General features: G+C 41.3%; 1 protein-coding gene across 1 annotated transcript in view; it reads left to right on the plus strand.

Annotated features, from left to right (window-relative positions):
• The first annotated feature begins 3,473 nt into the window (after positions 1-3,473).
• LOC125467687 (complement C4-like) overlaps positions 3,474-21,461 on the plus strand; it is a 122,875-nt gene continuing 104,887 nt past the window's right edge. The window contains exons 1-8 of the mRNA XM_059639607.1: positions 3,474-3,598; positions 9,105-9,297; positions 9,936-10,116; positions 12,133-12,203; positions 13,704-13,789; positions 15,826-15,908; positions 17,530-17,617; positions 20,506-20,611. Coding sequence (XP_059495590.1) covers positions 3,534-3,598; positions 9,105-9,297; positions 9,936-10,116; positions 12,133-12,203; positions 13,704-13,789; positions 15,826-15,908; positions 17,530-17,617; positions 20,506-20,611 — 873 coding nt within the window. The 5' untranslated portion in view covers positions 3,474-3,533. The remainder of the gene's footprint in view (positions 3,599-9,104; positions 9,298-9,935; positions 10,117-12,132; positions 12,204-13,703; positions 13,790-15,825; positions 15,909-17,529; positions 17,618-20,505; positions 20,612-21,461) is intronic.

A 21,461-nucleotide genomic window follows, 5' to 3' on the forward strand; every position in this document is an offset into this window, starting at 1 on the left:
TAGATAATCACAGTATATATTAATGATTTAGATGAGGGGGCTAAATGTATTATCTCCACTTCTGTAGATAACACAAAGCTGGATGAGAGAATGAGCTGTGAGGAGCTTGAGGTGTGATTTGGACAAGTTGAGTGAGTGGAAAAATATATGGCAGATGATGCATAATCTAGATAAAAGTGAGGTTATCCACTTTGAAAGCAAAAACAGGAAGACAGATTATTATCTGAATGGTTATAGATTGGGGAAGGAATGGCCTGATGTGACCTGAATGTTCTTGTACACCAGTCACTCAAAGTAAGCATGCAGGTGCAGCATAGATTAGATTCCCTACAGTGTGGAAACAGGCCCTTTGGCCCAACAAGTCCACACTGCCCTTTGTAGCATCCCATCCAGACCCATCCTCCTATAACCCACACACCCCTGAACACTACAGCAATTTAGCACGGCCAATCCACCTAGCCTGCACATCTTTGGACTGTGGGAGAAAACTGGAGCACCTGGAGGAAACCCACACAGACACAGGGAGAATGTGAAAACTCCACACGGATGCTTGCCTGAGGCTGGAATTGAACCTTGGTCCCTGGCACTGTGAGGCTGCAGTGCTAACCACTGAGCTGCTGTGCCGTGTAAAGCAGGTGGTAAAGAAAGCAAGTGGAAAAGAAAGCCTTTATAGTGAGAGGTTTCAAGCATGGGAGCCGGGATGTCAGGCTGCAATTTTGCAGGGCCTTGTCAAGACTACACCTGGAATAATATGTGCAGATTTGGTCTCCTTATCTGAGGTTGGATGTACTGGCTAAGGAGGGAATGCATTCAAGACTGATTTCTGGGATGGCAGATCTAATGTAGGAAGAGAGACTGGATCTCCATGTTCACGGGTGTTGAGAAAAAAAATGAGGGGGGATTTCATAGATTGTAAAACTCGAACAGCGCTTTAGCCAAGGTAACTACATAAAGGATGCATTGGATGACTGAGGAGCCCAGGAACAAAGGCCACAGACTAAAGATACAAGTTAGGCCATATAGGACTGAGATGGGGAGTCATATCCTCACCCAGAGAGTGGTGAGGCCATGAAATTCTCTGCTACAGAAAATGGTGAAGGTCAAAATGTTTTCAAGAAGGACTTAGGTATAATTCTTCGCACTAAAGGGATAAGATGTGGAGAAAACGTGGGAGCAGATGATAGAGTTGAGTGATTAGCCACAATCATATTGAATGGAGGAACAAGGAGGACATAAAACATAGAACATAGAACAATACAGCGCAGAACAGGCCCTTCGGCCCTCGATGTTGCGCCGACTCTGAAGTAATCTAAGCCCCTCCCCCTACACTTTCCCATCATTATCCATATGGCAATCCAAGGACTGTTTAAATGCCCCTAATGTGGCTGAGTTAACTACATTGGCAGGCAGAGCGTTCCACACCCTTCCCACTCTCTGATTAAAGAACCTGCATCTGACATCTGTCTTAAATCTATCACCCCTCAACTTGTAGCTATGGCCATTTGTACAAGCTGAAGCCACCATCCTCGGAAAAAGGCTCTCACTGTCCACCCTATCTAATCCTCTGGTCATCTTGTACATCTCTGTTAAATCCCCTCTTAGCCTCCTTCTCTCCAATGAGAACAGACCCAAATTCTTCAGCCTTTCTTCATAGGGCCTGTGCTCCAGACCTGGCAACATCCTGGTAAATCTCTTCTGCACCTTTTCAAATGCTTGCTCATCCTTCCTGTAATGGGGCGACCAAGAACTGCACGCAATATTCCAAATGAGGCCGCACTAGCGTTTTGTACAGTTGCAGCATGACATCACGGCTCCGGAACTCAATCCCTCTACCAATAAAATCCCACACACTGTAAGCCTTCTTAACGGCATGATCAATCTGGGTGGCAACTTTCAGGGATCTATGTATATGGACACCAAGATCCCTCTGCACATCCCCCCTCCCCGCACAAAACTGCATACTCCTATTTTCTGTGTTTCTAAATATAAAGCTGGCCTGTTGCAGAGCTTCAGATAAACCCAATTTGAAGAAACTTATTTCCTGCCTAGGTTCATTACAGCCGCCAGGACGTAATACTGAGGTTAATAACTTCACAACAAAAGCAATTTCCTCTGTTTTGATGATCATTCCATTCTCACTTCCCCACTCAGTTTTGGTTTGCATTGTTTCACTTGGCTGAACTGAACAATTTTCCTTGACTTCTCACCTTGCATCAACACCTATCACACATCAATATCATTCCTGCCCTATCATTAGACCTTCCTTTTGTCATTTACTCTGGAGGCTCACACCCATTTGTTCCATATACTTCTGCTCTCCCTCTGTCAACTGCACGAAAAAAAATCCAGCCCTCTTTCAGTTCCGAAGTGTCAAATTGATCTTGAAACATTCTCTCTGTTTCTCTCTTCGCAGATACAGCTGACATTATGAGTTTCTCCAGAGTTTCAGATGCCCTATAGCAATAGTGAAGGCTGCAGCTCATGAGTGAATGAAGCATTTGGAACAGGTAGATTAGTTTCAGCAGCATAAAGCCAGGAGAAATGTTAAAGCATTTTCAAGCACATTTTTCAACTTCAGCGGGTCACAAAGTCCTTTGAAGATAGTTTCGCATTTGTGAACTTTGGATCTCGTTGGACTGTTGTTAATTTAGGCAATTTAATGTAGCCTGGTCAATCAAAAATGGTCAGATAAAGGAGCAAACAGAATGATTGTGCGTCAGCAAATAGGCTTGGCAAGAAATTCAAAGACTGGGAAATAAAATGGACATTGAAACTGTGAATACAAAGGTCATTGAATTTTAGGAAACAGAGTGTAATGAAGAGTAGTCACTACTGGAAGTTGCAGAAAGTTAGAATGGAGTTTCCCCAGAGGTCCGTACCAGGAACATTACTTGTCTTCATCCTTACTAGTCACCTACATTTAGAGATACAGAACATTTATTTTTTGAAATTGCAGATGCCGCAAACCTGTAAATATTGTGAACTATGAGGAGGATGACTTCAAAAGGCGAAGGGCAGACAGGTGGAATTAAAGGAATGTGTGAAATGTTACATATATGGAGGAAACGCAGCATAGTGGCATAGTGGCTCAGTGGTAAGCACTGCTGCCTCACAGCACCAGGGACCCAGGATTGACTCAGCTCTTGGATAATTGTCTGTGTGTGCTTTGCACAATCTCCTTGTGTCTGCGTCGGTTTCCTCCAGGTGCTCAGGATTCCCCCCACACTCCAGCTGTCTTGGTGACAATTTTCAAATTGTGATGACGTTGAATCTCTCCATTGTTGTCTATAGCTAAGATGCAAGGTCAAAGAATGTGAAAATGCAAGAAGAACTGAAAAATAACATGAAATAAATAGTGCTCTCTCACTGTGGCTCCATTTGAAAACAAGATAAATAAGTAACATTAAGTCAATATTATTGCTGACATATATATATATAAGGTTGTGAAATATTGCACACAACACAGACAGCTTGACAGAGGAAGATCATTTACCTAGATTTCTCCAACCCGCTGAGATTGCCTGTTTACAACAATGGATCAATTGTTGTTCCTCCTGTGCTGTTCCGTGCTTATGCCTCCAACAGCCCTTTCACCATTGTAAGTATTTTATGGATTCTTTAGAGCTGCTTCTAAACAGCCAACATAACAAATAACAGAAATATGGTCTGTTCCCCTCTCTTGGGAGGTTATAAGAGTGCCCGTGCATTCTCCTCAATAAGACAAGTTCTAATATATGTTTGAAGACTTTGGGAAAGTCACAGCAGGAGGAGACTATTTGATCCTTTTCGCTAGTTGCAACACTCTTTAAGATCATGGACGATCAGCTTGTGGTTGCAGGTTCACTTTCTTGCTTGGCCCCCATGCAAACTAATTACAAGAGTGTTTCAAGTGAGAGTTTACATGGTGGCGTCATATGCAAAGGCACTGGGACACAAATGATCTTGAGACAGCATTCAGGGAATACCCATTGAGTCCTGCAGGGTGCTCTGCCAAGCTAGCATCCTCCCTCAGTTAACAGCACTAAAATGTGTGAAACTGATTTCATTCCTGCCTGGAGAAATCTTGATCTGTGTATTTTTTTTTCCCTATCATGGGAGGTGTGGGCCACTGCCTAAGCCAGCATTTATTGTCCAATGCCAATTGCCTCAAACCCAAGTCAGAGTCAATCACATTGCTGTGGTTTTGGAGTCACAGATTGGCCAAAGCAGGGAAAGATGGCAAATTTTCTTCACTGAAGAATGTCAATGATGTCGACGTGTTTTCTTTTACAACAAACAATATGGCCACCAGCGGCTAGCTTTTAATTCTAGATTTTAATGAATTCAATTTTCAATTGGAAAGAAAAATTTTCCCAATCTTCCATGGTGGAAGTCAAAACCATTTTGTCTGGGTTCTGGATAACAGTCAGTAACTTTATCAATCTAGGCATAAGACCATAAGACCATAAGACATAGGAATGGAAGTAAGGCCATTCGGCCCATCAAGTCCACTCTGCCATTTAAATCAAGGCTGATGGACATTTCAACTCCACTTCCCTGCACTCTCCCCGTATCCCTTGATTCCTTCTGAGATCAAGAATTTGTTGATCTCTGCCTTGAAAGCATCTAACGTACCTGAGGACTGGAGAGAGGCAAATGTAATTCCTCTCTTCAAGAAAGGAAATAGGGAAATCCCCGGAAATTACAGACCAGTAAGTTTCACATCTGTCGTCTGCAAGGTGCTAGAAAGGATTCTGAGGGATAGGATTTATGACCATCTGGAAGAGCATGGCTTGATCAAATGTAGTCAACACGGCTTTGTGAGGGGCAGGTCGTGCCTCACAAACCTTATCGAGTTCTTTGAGGATGTGACTAGAAACGTTGATGAAGGTCGAGCTGTGGATGTGGTGTATATGGAATTCAGTAAGGTATTTGATAAGGTTCCCCATGGTAGGCTCATTCAGAAGGTCAGGAGTAATGGGATACAGGGGAACGTAGCTGTCTGGATACAGAATTGGCTGGCCAACAGAAGACAGCGAGTGGTAGTAGAAGGAAAATATTCTGCGTGGAAGTCAGTGGTGAGTGGTGTTCCACAGGGCTCTGTCCTTGTGCCTCTACTGTTTGTAATTTTTATTAATGACTTGGATGAGGGGATTGAAGGATGGCTCAGCAAGTTTGCAGACGACACAAAGGTTGGAGGTGTCGTTGACAGTATAGAGGGCTGTTGTGGGCTGCAGCGGGACATTGACAGGATGCAGAGATGGGCTGAGAGGTGGCAGATGGAGTTCAACCTGGATAAATGCGATGTGATGCATTTTGGAAGGTCGAATTTGAAAGCTGAGTACAGGATTAAGGATAAGATTCTTGGCAGTGTGGAGGAACAGAGGGATCTTGATGTGCAGATACATAGATCCCTTAAAATAGCCACCCAAGTGGACAGGGTTGTTAAGAAAGCAGATGGTGTTTTGGCTTTTATTAGCGGGGGATTGAGTTTAAGAGTCGTGAGATCTTGTTGCAGCTTTATAAAACTTTGGTTGGACCGCACTTGGAATACTGCGTCCAGTTCTGGTCGCCCTATTATAGGAAAGATGTGGATGCTTTGGAGAGGGTTCAGAGGAGGTTTACCAGGATGCTGCCTGGACTGGAGGGCTTATCTTATTCTTATGAAGAGAGATTGACTGAGCTCGGACTTTTTTCATTGGAGAAAAGGAGGAGGAGAGGGGACCTAATTGAGGTATACAAGATAATGAGAGGCATAGATAGAGTTGATAGCCAGAGGCTATTTCCCAAGGCAGAAATGGCTAACACGAGGGGTCATAGTTTTAAGCTGGTTGGAGGAAAGTATAGAGGGGATGTCAGAGGCGGGTTCTTTACACAGAGAGTTGTGAGAGCATGGAATGCGTTGCCAGCAGCAGTTGTGGAAGCAAGGTCATTGGGGTCATTTAAGAGACTGCTGGACATGCATATGGTCACAGAAATTTGAGGGTGCATACATGAGGATCAATGGTCGGCACAACATCGTGGGCTGAAGGGCCTGTTCTGTGCTGTACTGTTCTATGTTCTATGTTCTATGTTCTATGTACCAGCCTCCACTGCACTCTGTGGCAATGAATTCCACAAGCCCACCACTCTCTGGCTGAAGAAATGCTATCTCATTTCCGTTTTAAATTTACCCCCTCTAATTTTAAGGCTGTGCCCACAGGCCCTAGTTTCCCCACCTAACGGAGACAACTTCCCAGCATCCACCCCTTCTCAGCCATACATGATCTTGTAAGTTTCTATCAGATCTCCCCTCAACCTTCTAAACTCTAATGAATACAATCCCAGGACCCTTAGCTGTTCATCATACGTTAAACCTACCATTCCAGGGATCATCCGCGTGAATCTCTGCTGGACACGCTCCAGGGCTAGCATGTCCTTCTTGAGGTATGGGGCCCAAGATTGGACACAGTATTCTAAATGGGGCCTAACTATCGCTTTATAAAGTCTCAGAAGCCTGTCGCTGCTTTCATATTCCAACCCTCTTGAGATAAATGACAACATTACATTCGCTTTCTTAATCACGGACTCTACCTGCAAGTTAACATTTAGAGAATCCTGGACCAACACTCCCAGATCCCTTTGTACTTCTGCTTTACAAATGTTCTCACCATTTAGAAAATAGTCCATGCCTGTATTCCTTTTCCCAAAGTGCAACACCTCACATTTGCTCACGTTGAATTTCATCAGCCATTTCCTGGGCCACTCTCCTAAACTGTCTAAATCTTTCTGCAGCTTCCCCACCTCCTCAGTGCTAACTGCCTGTCCACCTATCTTTGTATCATCGGCAAACTTCACCAGAATGACCCCAGTCCCTTCATCCAGATCATTGATATACAAGGTGAACAACTGCAGCCCCAACACTGAACCCTGCGGGACACCACTCATCACCGGTTGCCATTCCGAAAAAGAGCCTTTTATCCCAACTCTCTGCCTTCTGTCAGGCAGCCAATCCTCAATCCAAGCCAGTAGCTCACCTCGAACACCATGGGCCCTCACCTTGCTCAGCAGCCTCCCATGAGGCACTGTTTCAAAGGCCTTTTGGAAGTCTAGATAGATAACTTCGACTGGATCCCCTGGTCTAACATACTTGTTACCTCTTCAAAGAATTCTAACAGGTTTGTCAGGCACGACCTCCCCTTACTAAATCCATGCTGACTTGTTCCAATCTGACCTTGCACTTGCAGGAATTTAGAAATCTCATCCTTGACAATGGATTCTAGAATTTTGCCAACTACCGAGGTTAAGCTCATCGGCCTATAATTTTCCATCTTTTGTCTTGATCCTTTCTTAAACAAGGGGGTTACAACAGCAATTTTCCAATCATCTGGGACTTTTCCTGACTCCAGTGACTTTTGAAAGATCACGACCAAAGCCTCTGCCATTTCCTCAGCCACTTCCCTCAGAACTCTACGATGGAGCCCACCGGGGCCAGGAGATTTATCAATTTTTAGACCTTTTAGCTTTTCTAGCACTTTCTCTTTTGTAATGCCTACCATACTCAACCCTGCCCCCGACTCTCCCTAATTGTTGTCATACTACTCATGTCTTCCACTGTGAACACTGACGCAAAGTACTTATTAAGTTCTTCAGCTATTTCCTTATCTCCCATCACTAGCCTTCCAGCATCAATTTGGAGCGGCCCAATATCTACTTTTGCCTCTCGTTTGTTTCTTATGTATTGAAAGAAGCTTTTATTATCATTTCTAATATTACTCGCTAGCCTGCATTCATATTTGATCCTCTCCTTCCTTATTTCTCTCTTTGTTATCCTCTGTTTGTTTTTGTAGCCTTCCCAATCTTCTGATTTCCCAGTGCTCTTGGCCACTTTATAGGCTGTCTCTTTTTCTTTGATACATTTCCTGACTTCCTTTGTCAGCCATGGCTGTCTAATCCCACCCCGGATAATCTTTCTTTTCTTTGGGATGAACCTCTGTACTGTGTCTTCAATTACACCAGAAACTCCTGCCATTGTTGCTCTACTGTCTTGCCCGCTAGGCTCTGCTTCCAGTCGATTTTCGTCAATTCCTCTCTCATGCCCTTGTAATTACCTTTATTTAACTGTAACACCATTACATCCGATTTTGCCTTCTCTCTTTCAAACTGCAGACTGAACTCTACCATATATGATCGCTGCCTCCTAAGCGTTCCCTTACTTTAAGGTCTTTTATGAAGTATGAATTCCCTTTCTTTGTATCCATTGGCAACATTAGTCACCCAGTCCACCTGCATGTTGAAGTCCCCCATGATCACCGTGACCTTGCCTTTCTGACATGCCCTATATATTTCCCAGTGCATCTTGCGCCCCTGGTCCTGTTACCATTAACCCTTCACCTCCCACTAAAATGTTCTGCAATGAAGCAACATTTTTTAAAAGTTGGCTAGTTATGAATTCCAAACATTATAGTACCATCAGCTGCATACAAGTCCTTATTTTCATTTTATTTGCTGATTTTGGCAGCTCTTGACCTGCAATAGCATTCAGGAATGATATTTAGCTCAATTGCCTCCTGCTGTGCATCCAAGAAGATGACATTCTTAGTGATAACAATGTTATAAAAGTGGCCAGGTTGCAAAAGTCAGTGACCTATTTAAACTTGCCAGTGTTCCTAAAGCACAGTGTCACGATTGCTCTATTGAATCATGCCAGTTGTAAGCTGGGATCATCACAAACCAATTTCGGTCTGAACTGTTGAAGACAAACTGTTCCCTTAAAGATACATTCAATGTAGTTAAGCTCAATGAGTCATTTATGCCAAATTGTTAAATTACAGTTGATGATGTTATTAGCAGATTTATGTGTCAATTTGTACAAGGTATCAGAAAAGCAGCTCATCCCAGTTCGGAGTTTTGCAAAGATTGAAATTAGAGTGAAAACCTTGGCAAATACATGCTTAAGTTCCCATAGTTCTCTTTTGCTGCATGTGCTATTGTAAGCTCAGGGAAACATCCATAAAGATGTGTCAAGGGGACAATGCTGAAGGAAATCCATCACCACTGTTCTCTGTGACGTGTGTATCCTTCAGTGAAAACTTCCACGTGGCATATTGATTAAAGTATGTTTTCTCACTTGTTTTTTTCCCTAGATACTTAATCACTGCCCCCAACATTATTCATGTTGGGGTGCCAGAGACTATTGCCATTCAATTGGATGGAATAGAAAAGTCTGTCAAAATGAAAGTTTACTTATTTGACATTAATACATACACACGTTGTTCGGATGAAGTTGAATTTGAACTAAACGCTAAGAATGATTATTGTGACTATAAAGATATAGTGGTAAGTAACTTGATCACAATAAACTCATGAAAATGAAACTATAACTCTATGTTCCACCTGGATTCTCTCATGTTTTCTATTTCCAAAGTACACACTGCCTTACAAAATCTGAGGCCAGCACTATGCTAACATTACCTTCTACTGAGAGAATGACTTAATTCCATAATATGAAAACAAATGAAAAAAGAAAGAAAAATACTTCCGTGGAGGATTTGATGCCTTTGGTGAGCATTCCACCCACCAGGAAACACACAGGAAGGCATGCATCAAGTCACTTCTACAATTACTACATGAATAATACTTTAAAGTGACTTTTCCCATTCAGATGTGAATAATGGCATTTTTAACTACTGAAAAAACAATGCAAACAGCGTGACATTTAATGTCTCAAAATCCAGATCATTTCCTATTTTAGAATAGATTTAATCTATTGGAAATAGATAATAGATGGGAATTTTCACTTGGCTGGTTTTCAACGGCCAGACGTGCCAACACATCGATGCTGCTTGCCGTGATACTGGAACTTATTGCCAGTGAAAGCACCATACTGCAAATGGGTCACAGTGTGACTCGGTGAAATATTTGAATGAATTACCCAGTTTTACTGCTGTTAACTTCCATTATATGAAACCCCACAGGCTCTTCCTCGTCGCATCAAGGAGGCTAAAATTTGGTCACGTCGAACCAAGTACATTAATCTCGTTGTTCAATGTCCAGAACTGTTTACAGAAAGGAGAATGGTCCCAATCCTGCTGTCATCTAAAAAGGGTTATATATTCATTCAGACGGACAAACCAATATACACCCCCAATGAAAATGGTGAGCACTACAACATTGTCTACATTTCAATATTTATTTTCACCTAATAATATCCAAAATAAGAGCTAAGAGCTGCTGTCAACTGAATGGATTCACACCTAATAGATTCCGAAATAAATCTGAGCACTTCTGCACTCGTCCATTAATGACAATTGCTCTTGTTTCTGGTCCGATGGGCACTTCTGAGATACAGCTGCAGGGTGGCACGGATAGGGGGCGTGCATACATTTTGGCTAATGTGTTTGCATGTTGAATTTCACATTTCTACTTTCCCCCAGTATTCTGTTATGCCCTTACCTAAAAGGAATGCTCCTACCTTTGCCTTAACAATATTCAAATACTGCACGCTGACCACTTTCTGAGGCAGAGGGTCGCAAAGGTGCAGAATCCACTGAGAGATGTTCAAAAAATTCTCGTGACATGTGCACTTAAATGATGATGCTATATTTTTAAATGGCATCCCCTAATTCCTGATTCACCTATAAGAGAAAATATCCCTTACAAATCAATATTGTCTTAAACTTCAATCAAGTCAGCAATTTTCCAAACTGCTGTGGAAACAAGCCAGTCAGCCCAAACTGTCCTCACATGCGACTTGCTTAATGCAAGTAGTAATCTCATGAGATAACAAGGTGTGGAGCTGGATGAACACAGTAGGCCAAGCAGCATCAGAAGAGCAGGAAAGCTGACTTTTTGGGTCTGGACCGTTCTTCAGAAATAGTGGGGGAGGGGAATGGGGTCAGAAATAAATAGGGAGAAACAGGGAGGCGGATGGAAGATGGATAAAGGAGCAGATTGGTGGAGAGGAGACAGACAGGTCAATGAGGCAGGGATGTAGCCAGTAGAGGTGAGTGTAGGTGGGGATTTGGCAGGGGATGGGTCAGTCCAGGGAGAATGGACAGGTCAAGGGAACGGGATGAGGCTGGTAGAAAGGAGGTGGGAGTGAGGCTTGATAGAGAGGCCGAAACGATGTATAGTATTTACAATGTAGTCTCACCCATGCTCTATATAACTGGAGGATAACTTTTTTACTTTAATATTCAATCCCTCTTACAATAAAGGATGACATTCCATTAACATTTTGAATAGTTTGTTGTACCTGTAATCTCCTGTGATCCCAGTTTTAGTACAATTAGATTCAATTTTTCAGTTTGGCTATTCCGGTGCTCAGTAGTTGAACATATTCAGAAAGATTGTCAATGCTCTTTTAACCAAAATACAAGAAACAATGATCTTAATGTAAGTAGCAGAAACAAAGAATCAATCCTTTGTCAGCAACATCCTTTGCAGATTTTCAATGCCAGTAAAGTGTCATTCCTGTCTGAACTCATTATTTTCTTACAGAACAGAATCTTTCCTGTTTTGATGGCCTAGCAACCTCTTTCCAGTTTTGAGAATGCAGATTTTTTTTTGTTCAGTTCTGATAGAATGTTCCTAAAGCTGGGGATTCAACCTGACGATTCGACAGACTGCTTTCTTACCTTTGAAGATCACTATAATCTGCCCTTATAGGCAAAACTGTTCTTCTGCAAAGAGGAAACTTCTTTACTTTCTGAACTAAACCTAGCAGTGATCTCTAATCTCTTGATTATCTGTGTGAAATAACTCTCAGTATAATAAGCACTTCATGTTCAAACTGTAGAATGACAACTCTGAGCCCAAATACATTCATACATACATGCCGTTTCACATACCATTGAATAATTCAGATTTTCAAGAGGGTGTGAGGCATTCTAGAGGGCATTAGATAATTGTTTGGGTAACAATATGTGCAACGGTATGAGGAAGAAACAGAAGGTTGGCACTAGACAATGATGCTCATTTAACAAACCAGCGTAGTTCGAATGGCCGTGAAGCCTCTTTCTGAGCTATAACACATCTGTGATTCTAGATTCAACGAAATACTGAAACTCATCCATTTTGTTTTATATAATTTAATGATCCAATCAAATGCACTTTCCTTAATATTAAAGATAAACATGTTGACTGGCCCATTTGTTCCCCTTTTAATTACAGTTCAGTTCCGGATCTTTACTCTCGATCGTTATATGCGACCAGTGGATGAGACTATAAAAATAACTACATACGTAAGTATATTTGGATACTATATGGCATCAGTCTCATGCTTCTTAAATATATTTCATGACTCCAGCAGAATAAATTAAGTAATTCATGGCAATTTTCAATTACTGATTAATGATTTGGATTAGCTTTGCTGGATTCATTCATTTATAACCAATGATGTCCAGTATTTGCATCATGCTATTCATTTAAGCTGGTAGAGTGGTTAGCATACTACCTCACAGCACCAGCATCCTGGGTTTGATTTCACCCTCGGGCATCTGCCTGTGTGGCTATTTGCACACTCCCCCCATGTTTATGTGGGTTTCCCTTGGGTAATCCGTTTACCTCCCACAGTCCAATGACGTGCATGCTAGCCATGGGAAATGCAGGGTTACAGGGATTGGGTTGGATACTCTTCAGAAGGTCTTAACGTGGGCTTGGATTAAAATTATACCTCTGAAAAATATGATTTACCAATGCATTAATGGACAGAAACAAGTGTAAATGTGACAGGTTACTTTTTACAAACATTTCTTCGTGGGATCTGGGCACCACTGGCAAGCCTAAAATTTATTGTCCACCCCGATCTCTCTTGAACTGAGTGGAGTGCCATGTCATTTCGGAGGGCAGTTAAGAGCCAGGTGCAACAGTTCCATCAGACTGTGGTCCCATTAGAGAGAGGTGGTAGATTAACCAAAAGATCATCAACTCAGACCAGGGGAAAGGTTGAGAACAGCAAACATTTGATGTAGCCTCAGCCTGAGTGGAACTGACCATATTGTGTTAAGCATCACAAGCCAGCTATCCAGGCAACTCGCTAACATTAAACCCATTCCATCCTCTCCCTGGCACATAGTGGCCTCCAAGCTAATCGTTTTCACCAGATCTGAATGACAGCACACCTCTTTGATCTTCTCAGGAAAAGTTTGGGGTGTTTCTCCTGATTCATGCACGAGAACGTTGGTGGAAAGGGGAGCAGGGTCTCCAGTTGTGAACACTGTAGAATATCCATAGGTGAGAAAATGGAGCCTTTGAAATTACAGCAAGCTCTACCACAGAGAAGCTGGGGCTAAGGTCAAACAAGTAATATCAACATCGTAAGTCAGCTGCACAGCGTAATTAGGGTGAAACTGTTTACGCTCACAAAAGAAACAAAAACAAGAAGGCATAGTTTTAAAGTGTGCAAACACAAAAAAACACGATGATATGTGGTAGATAAAGGTTTCATGCAATGAATTATTAGGGCATGAAATAGAATGTGGAGAAATTGTGGTAGAAGAAGGTTCAATTGAAGGATTCAAGAGTGCATTGGATGCTTATCTAGATAATAATTGCATGCAAAAGTGTGGGGAAAGACAGGAGTTTAGGTAATAGAACCAGTGCAGGCAGGATGGCCCAAATGGCCTCCATCTGCACTGTAACAATTCTGTTATAGCCTACCATGTTACGTTGTCAAGTGTGAGCCGTGTTGAGAGCAGAACTATAATTAAGTCTCAAATCGATCTATCACTTTCTCCTGTTAGAACTCTAGAGACATGCGGTTTCCCAGCTACTTATTAAACTCAAAATACGGACTGTTCCAGAAGCTAAAGATTCCGGGTATCGCAAAGTGAGTTGCAAGAATATTTCAGCAGTGTATGTATTTGTTCCACTTTTCCAATTGTTTTTCTACCAATGGACATAAACATATAAGTCAGTGGTAATGATGTGCCCGTTATGGCCTTACGGTCTATTGCTCAACTAGTCGATTCTAAAAGGTCCAGACCTGAAACATCAGCTTTCCTGCTCCTCTGATGGTGCCTGACCTGCTGCATTCATCCAACTCCACATCTTGTTATCTCAAGACCTGGACACTTTTCAGTTTTGAGGTGATAAGTGCCAAGCAACATTCATGCCATACAAGTCCCAGACAATGACCATCTCCAATAAGTGACAATCTAATAAGTGACATTCAATGCAAAGTCCATCACCTCACCCTCCACTGTCACCATCCTAGGGATTACCATTGACTGGAAGCTCAATCCAGCTAGGCATATAGATATCATGGCTACAAGAACAGGTCAGAGGCTTGAAACATTGCAAAGAGTAACTCATTTCCTGACTCTCTACAGCTTATCCACCATTTGCAAGGGACAAATCAGGAATGTGCTGGAAGATCTCTCACTTGCCTGAATGGGTGCAGCTCCATTAATGGTCAAGAAGCTCAACACCATCCAGGGCAAGCTCAATTGGTACTACATCCACAAATGTTCACTCCCTTCACCACCGACACTCAGTAGAAGCACTGTATACTATCTACAAGATGCACTGCAGAAATTCACCAAAGCCCCTTAGATGAGCCCTTGGTCCCTAGGAAGACAATGACTGCAGATCCACTTCTCTGCATGCTCCCCTTCAAGTCACTCCCCATCCTGATTTGAAAATATATCGTTGTATCTTCACTGTCACTAGGTCCAAATCCTGGAACTCAACCTTTAATGGTTTTGTGAGGGCATGGACTGCAGTGGTTCAAGAAGGCAACTTGACACCACCTTCTCAAGGGACAATTAGGGAGGGGTAAGAAATGTTGGACAATTCAGCAATATATACATCTCTGTATACAGGGGCTAGAAGAGCAAGTAAGAGATGAGGAATTCTGAAGAGCGCAACATATCTCATATCTCTCCATAACCTGTCCATCACCTGCAAGCATTAAAGAAAAGACTTTGAACTCTTCTGGCAATGAAACTAAAACACAAAACTCCAACCTGTTTATGGCAGGAGTAAGGTTCACTTCTAATAATTAAAACTGAAACACCCAGTGAAGCTTGCCTTGCCTTTATAATCTGTTAAAAAGAGTTGTTAAGTGGAAGAATATCCCTGATATTCACATTAGAAGTAACAAGTAACAGTTTATTTATTTAATCCTAACAGTGAACAAATTAACAGAAATACGAACAAACCAAACTCCCAACTATTCCTTAACTGAATAAAATTTGACTGGTATGTTATTCCAATAAACAAATGTTTCACTTACACAGCCCAATTAATAAGAAATAGAAATAAAACTTAGTCTCTGAAAGTCCACGCAGAATGGGTCTTCCAGAATGGTCTGCCTTCTCCACCGTGTCTCCAATCATAAACACCTTTCTTCTGCTGTTCTCAAGTCATAAACACCTTTTTCCCACTGATCCTGCTGTCAGGGATGTTTTCTCTCTGAATTTTTTTGTGAGAACTCTTAGTTATAAGAGCTGTGGTACCTTTTATGGATAGATGGTGCTTTCTTACAGAGCTGAGTGATTTCTTGTGAGAGCCAGATGCTTATTTCTGAGATGCTGGCTCATTCCGACCCCAATTTTCAAAAGCCCTCTCCTTTTATACCTTGGATATGCAGGCTAGGTGGGTTAGCTGTGGGAAATGTAGGGATAGGTTTGGGGGAGGGTTCTGTGTCTGGGCCTGAGTGAGATGCTCTTCAGAGGGTCCGTGTAGACTTGAATGGGTTGAATGGCCTCTTTCCATACTGTAGGGATTCTATAAGTACTGCCCATTAGACTTCATTGGAATAAAATATCAGAAGTGACAGGAACTTCTACATTGTACAATTCTTTCATGATTTTATCCATTTGGGGGACAAAAAAAAACAAATAAGCGCTCTTTTATCAACAGGCCTGGCATCTGGCGCATTGAGGCACAGTTTGACGATTCACCAATGTCCATGGCATCCGCACAATTTGAGGTCAAGGAATTTGGTAATGTTCATGAATACGTTCACATTTAAAACACATGTATCATTTACAGTTACAGTGTTGGAGTTATGTTTAGGCCCAGAGATGGAAGGGATTCAAATACACAAAAAATTACCTCGGGTTGTTATTTGAGGCATTTCTTCAGCCCATCATATACCAAGTGCATAAAGGTACATACGCGTTGCATGGTAAAGTCTCCCACAGATTCGACTGAATCTCAGACTAACCACAGATGGTCATAAGTGCATTGAAACATTTCACGTCTTAACAAGAAATGTTAACGAGAAAACTAACCACAGATGGTCATAAGTGCATAGAAACATTTCACATCTTAACAAGAAATGTTAACAAGAAAACTAATTCAAAAATTAGTTTGATATCTGCGAGCACAGTTTTGAACTCTGCAAATTACATGAACACAACAAAGATTTTATTTTAAAATAAAGCTTGGTGCTTTTGACATTGTCAGTAATTCTGTACCTTTCTGATAGTCTGTTGAGAAACAAAGTCTGTAGTACATATTCCAAAACAGTAGGAAAGAGATTAGTAAGTGGGAGAGGGTTGAGAAGAGATTTACCAGGAGGTTGCCAAGGTTCGAGTTATGAAGAAAGGCTGGATAGACTGGGACTTATTTCACTGAAGGCTTGGAGGTTGAGCGGTGACCTAATAGAAGTTTATATAGTGAGGGGTGTAGTTAGAATTAATGGTAGTGGTCTTTTCCCTATGATAGGGGATTTCAAGACTAGGGAGCACATTTTTAAGGTGGAGAGGAGAGAGATTTTAAAAAAAGACATGGGGGCAATTTTTTTATGCAGAAGGTGGTTCATATGTGGAATTAACTTTCTAATGAAGTGATGGATGTGGGTATAATTACAACGTTTAAAAGATGTTGCACATGAAGAGGAAAGGTTTGGAGAGATATGGGCCAGGAGCAGGCAGGTGGGACTACTTTAATTTGAGAATATGTTCAGCTTGGGTTGGTTGGATCGAGGGGTTTGCTCCTGTGCTATACAGCTTTCTGTAATAGCCAAAAAATTATTGTCTTCGAAATTTGAGTGGGGCTTCGTGACAAGAAAAATGACCGATCAATAATAAATTTAACAGCATATTTTCAACAGCATATATATGCCAAGTTTCAGAAAGACAGAACAATGTTAACCCATCAGTGCCTGGGAAGGTATGATTTATATTTAAGCAATGCTTAAAAGCAAGTGCCATTGATTTCTATATGTTTCTTTTGTTGACAGAAACACCTATATTTGACGTACAATTGCGTGTTCTAAGTTTGAAATTACATAGAATTCTGTACTATAATGTGGGTAATTTAGCATATTCTGCCCTCATCTGTCGATCGAACAATACACTCACCTTTTATGGTTTCTTCTATAATAGGGACCACTGACCCAAGTGGAAGCAAATTCGCATGACACGTGACATGTAGACGTATTATAAGGGTAGAGAATTCATTTTGTAGGCAATATATTAACTGAGAAATTTAAATTCTCACATGTTCTCAGAGTTATGAGATGAACATTTCTATAACTCAAGTTGTGTGTTTTCCATTATGTTCATTTACTGTGAATTTACTAAATTTATTTTAGTAAAAAGAAAAACTGTTTCTTAGTTCTCCCCAGTTTCAGTGTCGTGGTGAATCTGGAACATGCGTTTTACCTGGTAACAAAGGCTGAATTCAAATTTGATATCTCGGCACAGTAAGTAAAATGTGCTTGTCTAATTAAATAGACCTATTGAAATGACCAGGCGCAGTTCCCATTATCACTCACACATCCAGATGGTCAGTGTGCTGCCAAGCTTTCATCTCTATTACTATCAAAAAACATGAAACTAAGATTATTTATAGCTGTTATCTGACATGGGCTGAATCGCCTTTCTCACACTTTATGAAATGCAATTGCTACATTATAACTTATGGATAAAAAGACTTACTTTAGCACTATCGTATTGCATTCTATACCAGTCACTGAGCTTTTGAAACCATACAGTGGTAGTCATAGAGTCATAAAACATAGAAACAACCATTCAGCCCACCATCTCTATACCAGCCAACAAATGCAAAACTGTACTAATCTCATCTATCTGTACGTGGTCCATAGTCTACCGTGCACTGGCATTTTAAGTATTTATCCAGATGGGCTTGTTGGGTCTATTAATATCCCACATCTAATTTAGTATGCTCTCAAGGCACTGAATGCCATAGTTAGAGTTAATTTCCAAATAGTTTGAGACTCCTGTAGTCCAAATAACATTCTACAATAAGCTTAATCAAATATTTGTGTTTACTCCGAAGCGTATGATGAAAAATATGTTCTATGGGTTTCTCATTGGCTGATGTCTATCAGCCAGCCTCAACCATCAAAACTATGAGCAACAATCCAGAAATACACCAACATGACTTCAATTAATTTAATAAATATTGAATTAATTTCAATAACGATTTATGAAAAACTACAAACAATATTTTCTGTATTTTCACTTCAACTTAACTGAGTTTTTTGGAGGAGCAATGAAGAGGATTGATGAGGGCAGAGTGGTGGACATGATGTGTACTTCAGCAAGGCGTTCACAAAGGTTTCTTACTGTAGATTGGTTAGCAAGGTTAGATCACATCTAATACAGGGAGAACTAGCTACTTGGATATCGAACTGGCTCCAAGGAGGAAAAAAAGTGTGACAGTTGTCGGACCCGTTATCAGCGGTGTGCCACAAAGATTGGTGCTGGGTCCACTGCTTTTTGTTAATTATATAAATGATTTAGATGTGAACATAGAAGGTATAGTTATTAAGTTTGCAGGTGACACCAAAATTGGAAGTGTAGTGGACAGCCAAACAGGTTACCTCAGAGTAGAATGGGCTGTTGGGCCAAGGAGTGGCTGATGGAATTTAATTTAGATAAATGTGACATGATACATTTTGGAAAAGCAAATCAGGGCAAGCTTTATACACTTAATGGTAAGGTCATAGGAAGTGTTGCTGAACAAAGAGACCTCAGAGTGAAGGTTCATTGTTCATTGAAAGTGGAGTCATAGTTAGGTAGAATAGTGAAGAATGTATTTGGTAGCCTTGCCTTTATTGGTCAGTGATTGGATTGTGATTGGAGTTGGGTGGTTATGTTGCACCAGTGCAGGATGCTGATTAGCCCAGTTCTGGAATACCATGTGTAATTCTGGTCTACCTGCTATAGGAAGGATGTTGTGAAACTAGAAAGGCTTCAGAAAAGATACACAAGGGTGTTGCCAGGGTTGGAGGGTTTGAGCTATGAGGAGAGTGTGAATATGTTGATGCTATTTTCCTTGGAGTGTTGGAGGCTAAGGGGTGATATTATAGAGGTTTATACAACCATGGGGGGCACAGATAGGGTAAATAGCCAAGGTCTTTTTCCCAGGGTTAGGGAGTCCAAAACTAGAGGGTATAGGTTTCAGGTTAGAGGGGAAATACTTAAAAGGGGCCGATGTGGCAACATTTTTACACAGAGCGGGGTGCATGAATGGAATGAGCTGTCAGAGGAAATGGTGGAGTCCGGTTTAATTACAACATTCAAAAGGCATCTGGATGGGTATATAAATAGGAAGGGCGTAGAAATATATGGGCCAAATGCCAGCAAACGGGACTGGATTAATTTAAGATATTTGGTTGGTTTGGACTGAAGGGTCTGTTTCCCTCTGTGACTCTATAAGAGGTTTAGTTCCACATGTTCAAGCAGCCAAATACCAGGTATTGATCAGTCTGAAGCATTTCAAAAGGCCAGTGGTCTTGTTGCCAACCGATAGGTTTTGAGAGCACTCCAAACTCTATACCATGATATTTTAAAAGTGCATTGATCCCATACGTAACTGATCTGAAAAATGTTGCATTATTTCACTATCAGGTGGAAACTAGCTCATATCGCTTATTCTTTCTGTAGTCTGCAGAGACAAAGTGTAACACAACTAGTTGGCAGTGAGGAGAGAAGGAGGCAGAGACAAGAGTCAGAAACTAAACAACTGAGTTGTTAGGACCCTGAGGGAGAATGTATTAGTCTTGGAGGCAGTACAAAGTAGGGGTGCAAGAATGATACGTGATCTTCAGGAGCTGTTGTGCAGAGATATTACACAAACTAAGCCTATTTTCTTTAGAATTTAGAAGGTTAAGTGGCAATCTGATAGAAGTTTGCAATATATTAACAAGAAAAGACAGGGTAGATAAAGATACACTACTTCCATTGGTTGGGGATTCTAGAATTTGGGTACACAGCCTGAAAATTAGGGCCAGGCCTTTCAGGAGAGATGTTGGGAAGCACTTCTACACACTAAGGGTGGTAGATGTATAGGACTCTCTTCCACAAACAGCATGTGGTGCTGAACAGTTCTTAATTGTAAAACGGATTTGGATAATTTTTTGTCAAGAAACTATATGAAGGGATTTGGGTCAAAGGCAGGTATGTGGAGTTAGGTCACAAATTAGCCATGACCTCACTGAAGAGTGGAACAGAGTCAAAGGGCTGTATGACCTGAAACTCTTGTGCCTATGATCTTATGTTTCACTACAAGGAAAAGAAATTTAATTTTCACTCAGTACATCTCCCTGTTGATTATGTTTTAAAGACACACGTATGGCAAGGGAGTGGAAGGAATGGCATATGTGAGATTTGGAATTATAGACGGCATGCAGAATAAAACCTACATTCGCGGTCTGGAACAGCAACTGCAGGTGAGAATATTTTAACCTTGGTGCTGACCATTGAGCAGTATGGCATAAACAGCAGAAATCCTGAATTACTCACTGTTCCTGTTGAATCAGCAGTAACATTGCCAAACTTCATCCCATGTCTGTTTTTCAACTAACAAACAATATCATTTCTGCCTTTGTTACCTGAAGATCCATCTGTACTATTGCCACATTCCACTTCACACATATTTGACGATATTCTAAGCCCATGGCTAAACTTTTCTGCACTCATCTCACCCCTGTGCTTTCTGACCTGTGTTGGTTCTTGATCAAACAAGTGATAGTCAAATCCTTATCCTTGTTGACAAATCCGGGTGATGTCATTCTGTCATCACCTCCAGCTCCACAACACTGAGATTTCTGGGCTTATTTCTCTTCCCCAGTGTCTCGACCCTCTGCCTTCTGCCTTGCTTTACTCCTTTAAGACACTCCATTAAAACTAACCCTTTGATCCAACTTTGTTTATGTGTCACTTGGGATGATCCTGAGAAGCAGTTTGAAATTATTGTAGGTTCACCATAACAAACATTCTTCAGATGCATCACAGCTTGGTATGGCAACTGCTCTGCCCAGGGCCGCAAGAAACTACAGAGAGTTGTGAACTCAGTGCGGTCCGTAATGCAAGCCAACCTTCCATCCAGTGACTCCATCTATATTTTTCACTGCCTTTGCAAGGCAGCCAACATCATCAAAGACCCCTCTGACCTGGGTTATAATCTCTACCAACCCCTTCTGTGAGCAGAAGCTTAAACTCAAGTACATACAGATTCAAGAACAGCTTCTTCCCTGTTGTTATTAGACTGCTCTAATTTTTAATTTAATGTTGATCTCG

The sequence above is a fragment of the Stegostoma tigrinum genome, chromosome 34 (assembly GCF_030684315.1).
Source record: "Stegostoma tigrinum isolate sSteTig4 chromosome 34, sSteTig4.hap1, whole genome shotgun sequence".
NCBI lineage: Eukaryota > Metazoa > Chordata > Chondrichthyes > Orectolobiformes > Stegostomatidae > Stegostoma > Stegostoma tigrinum.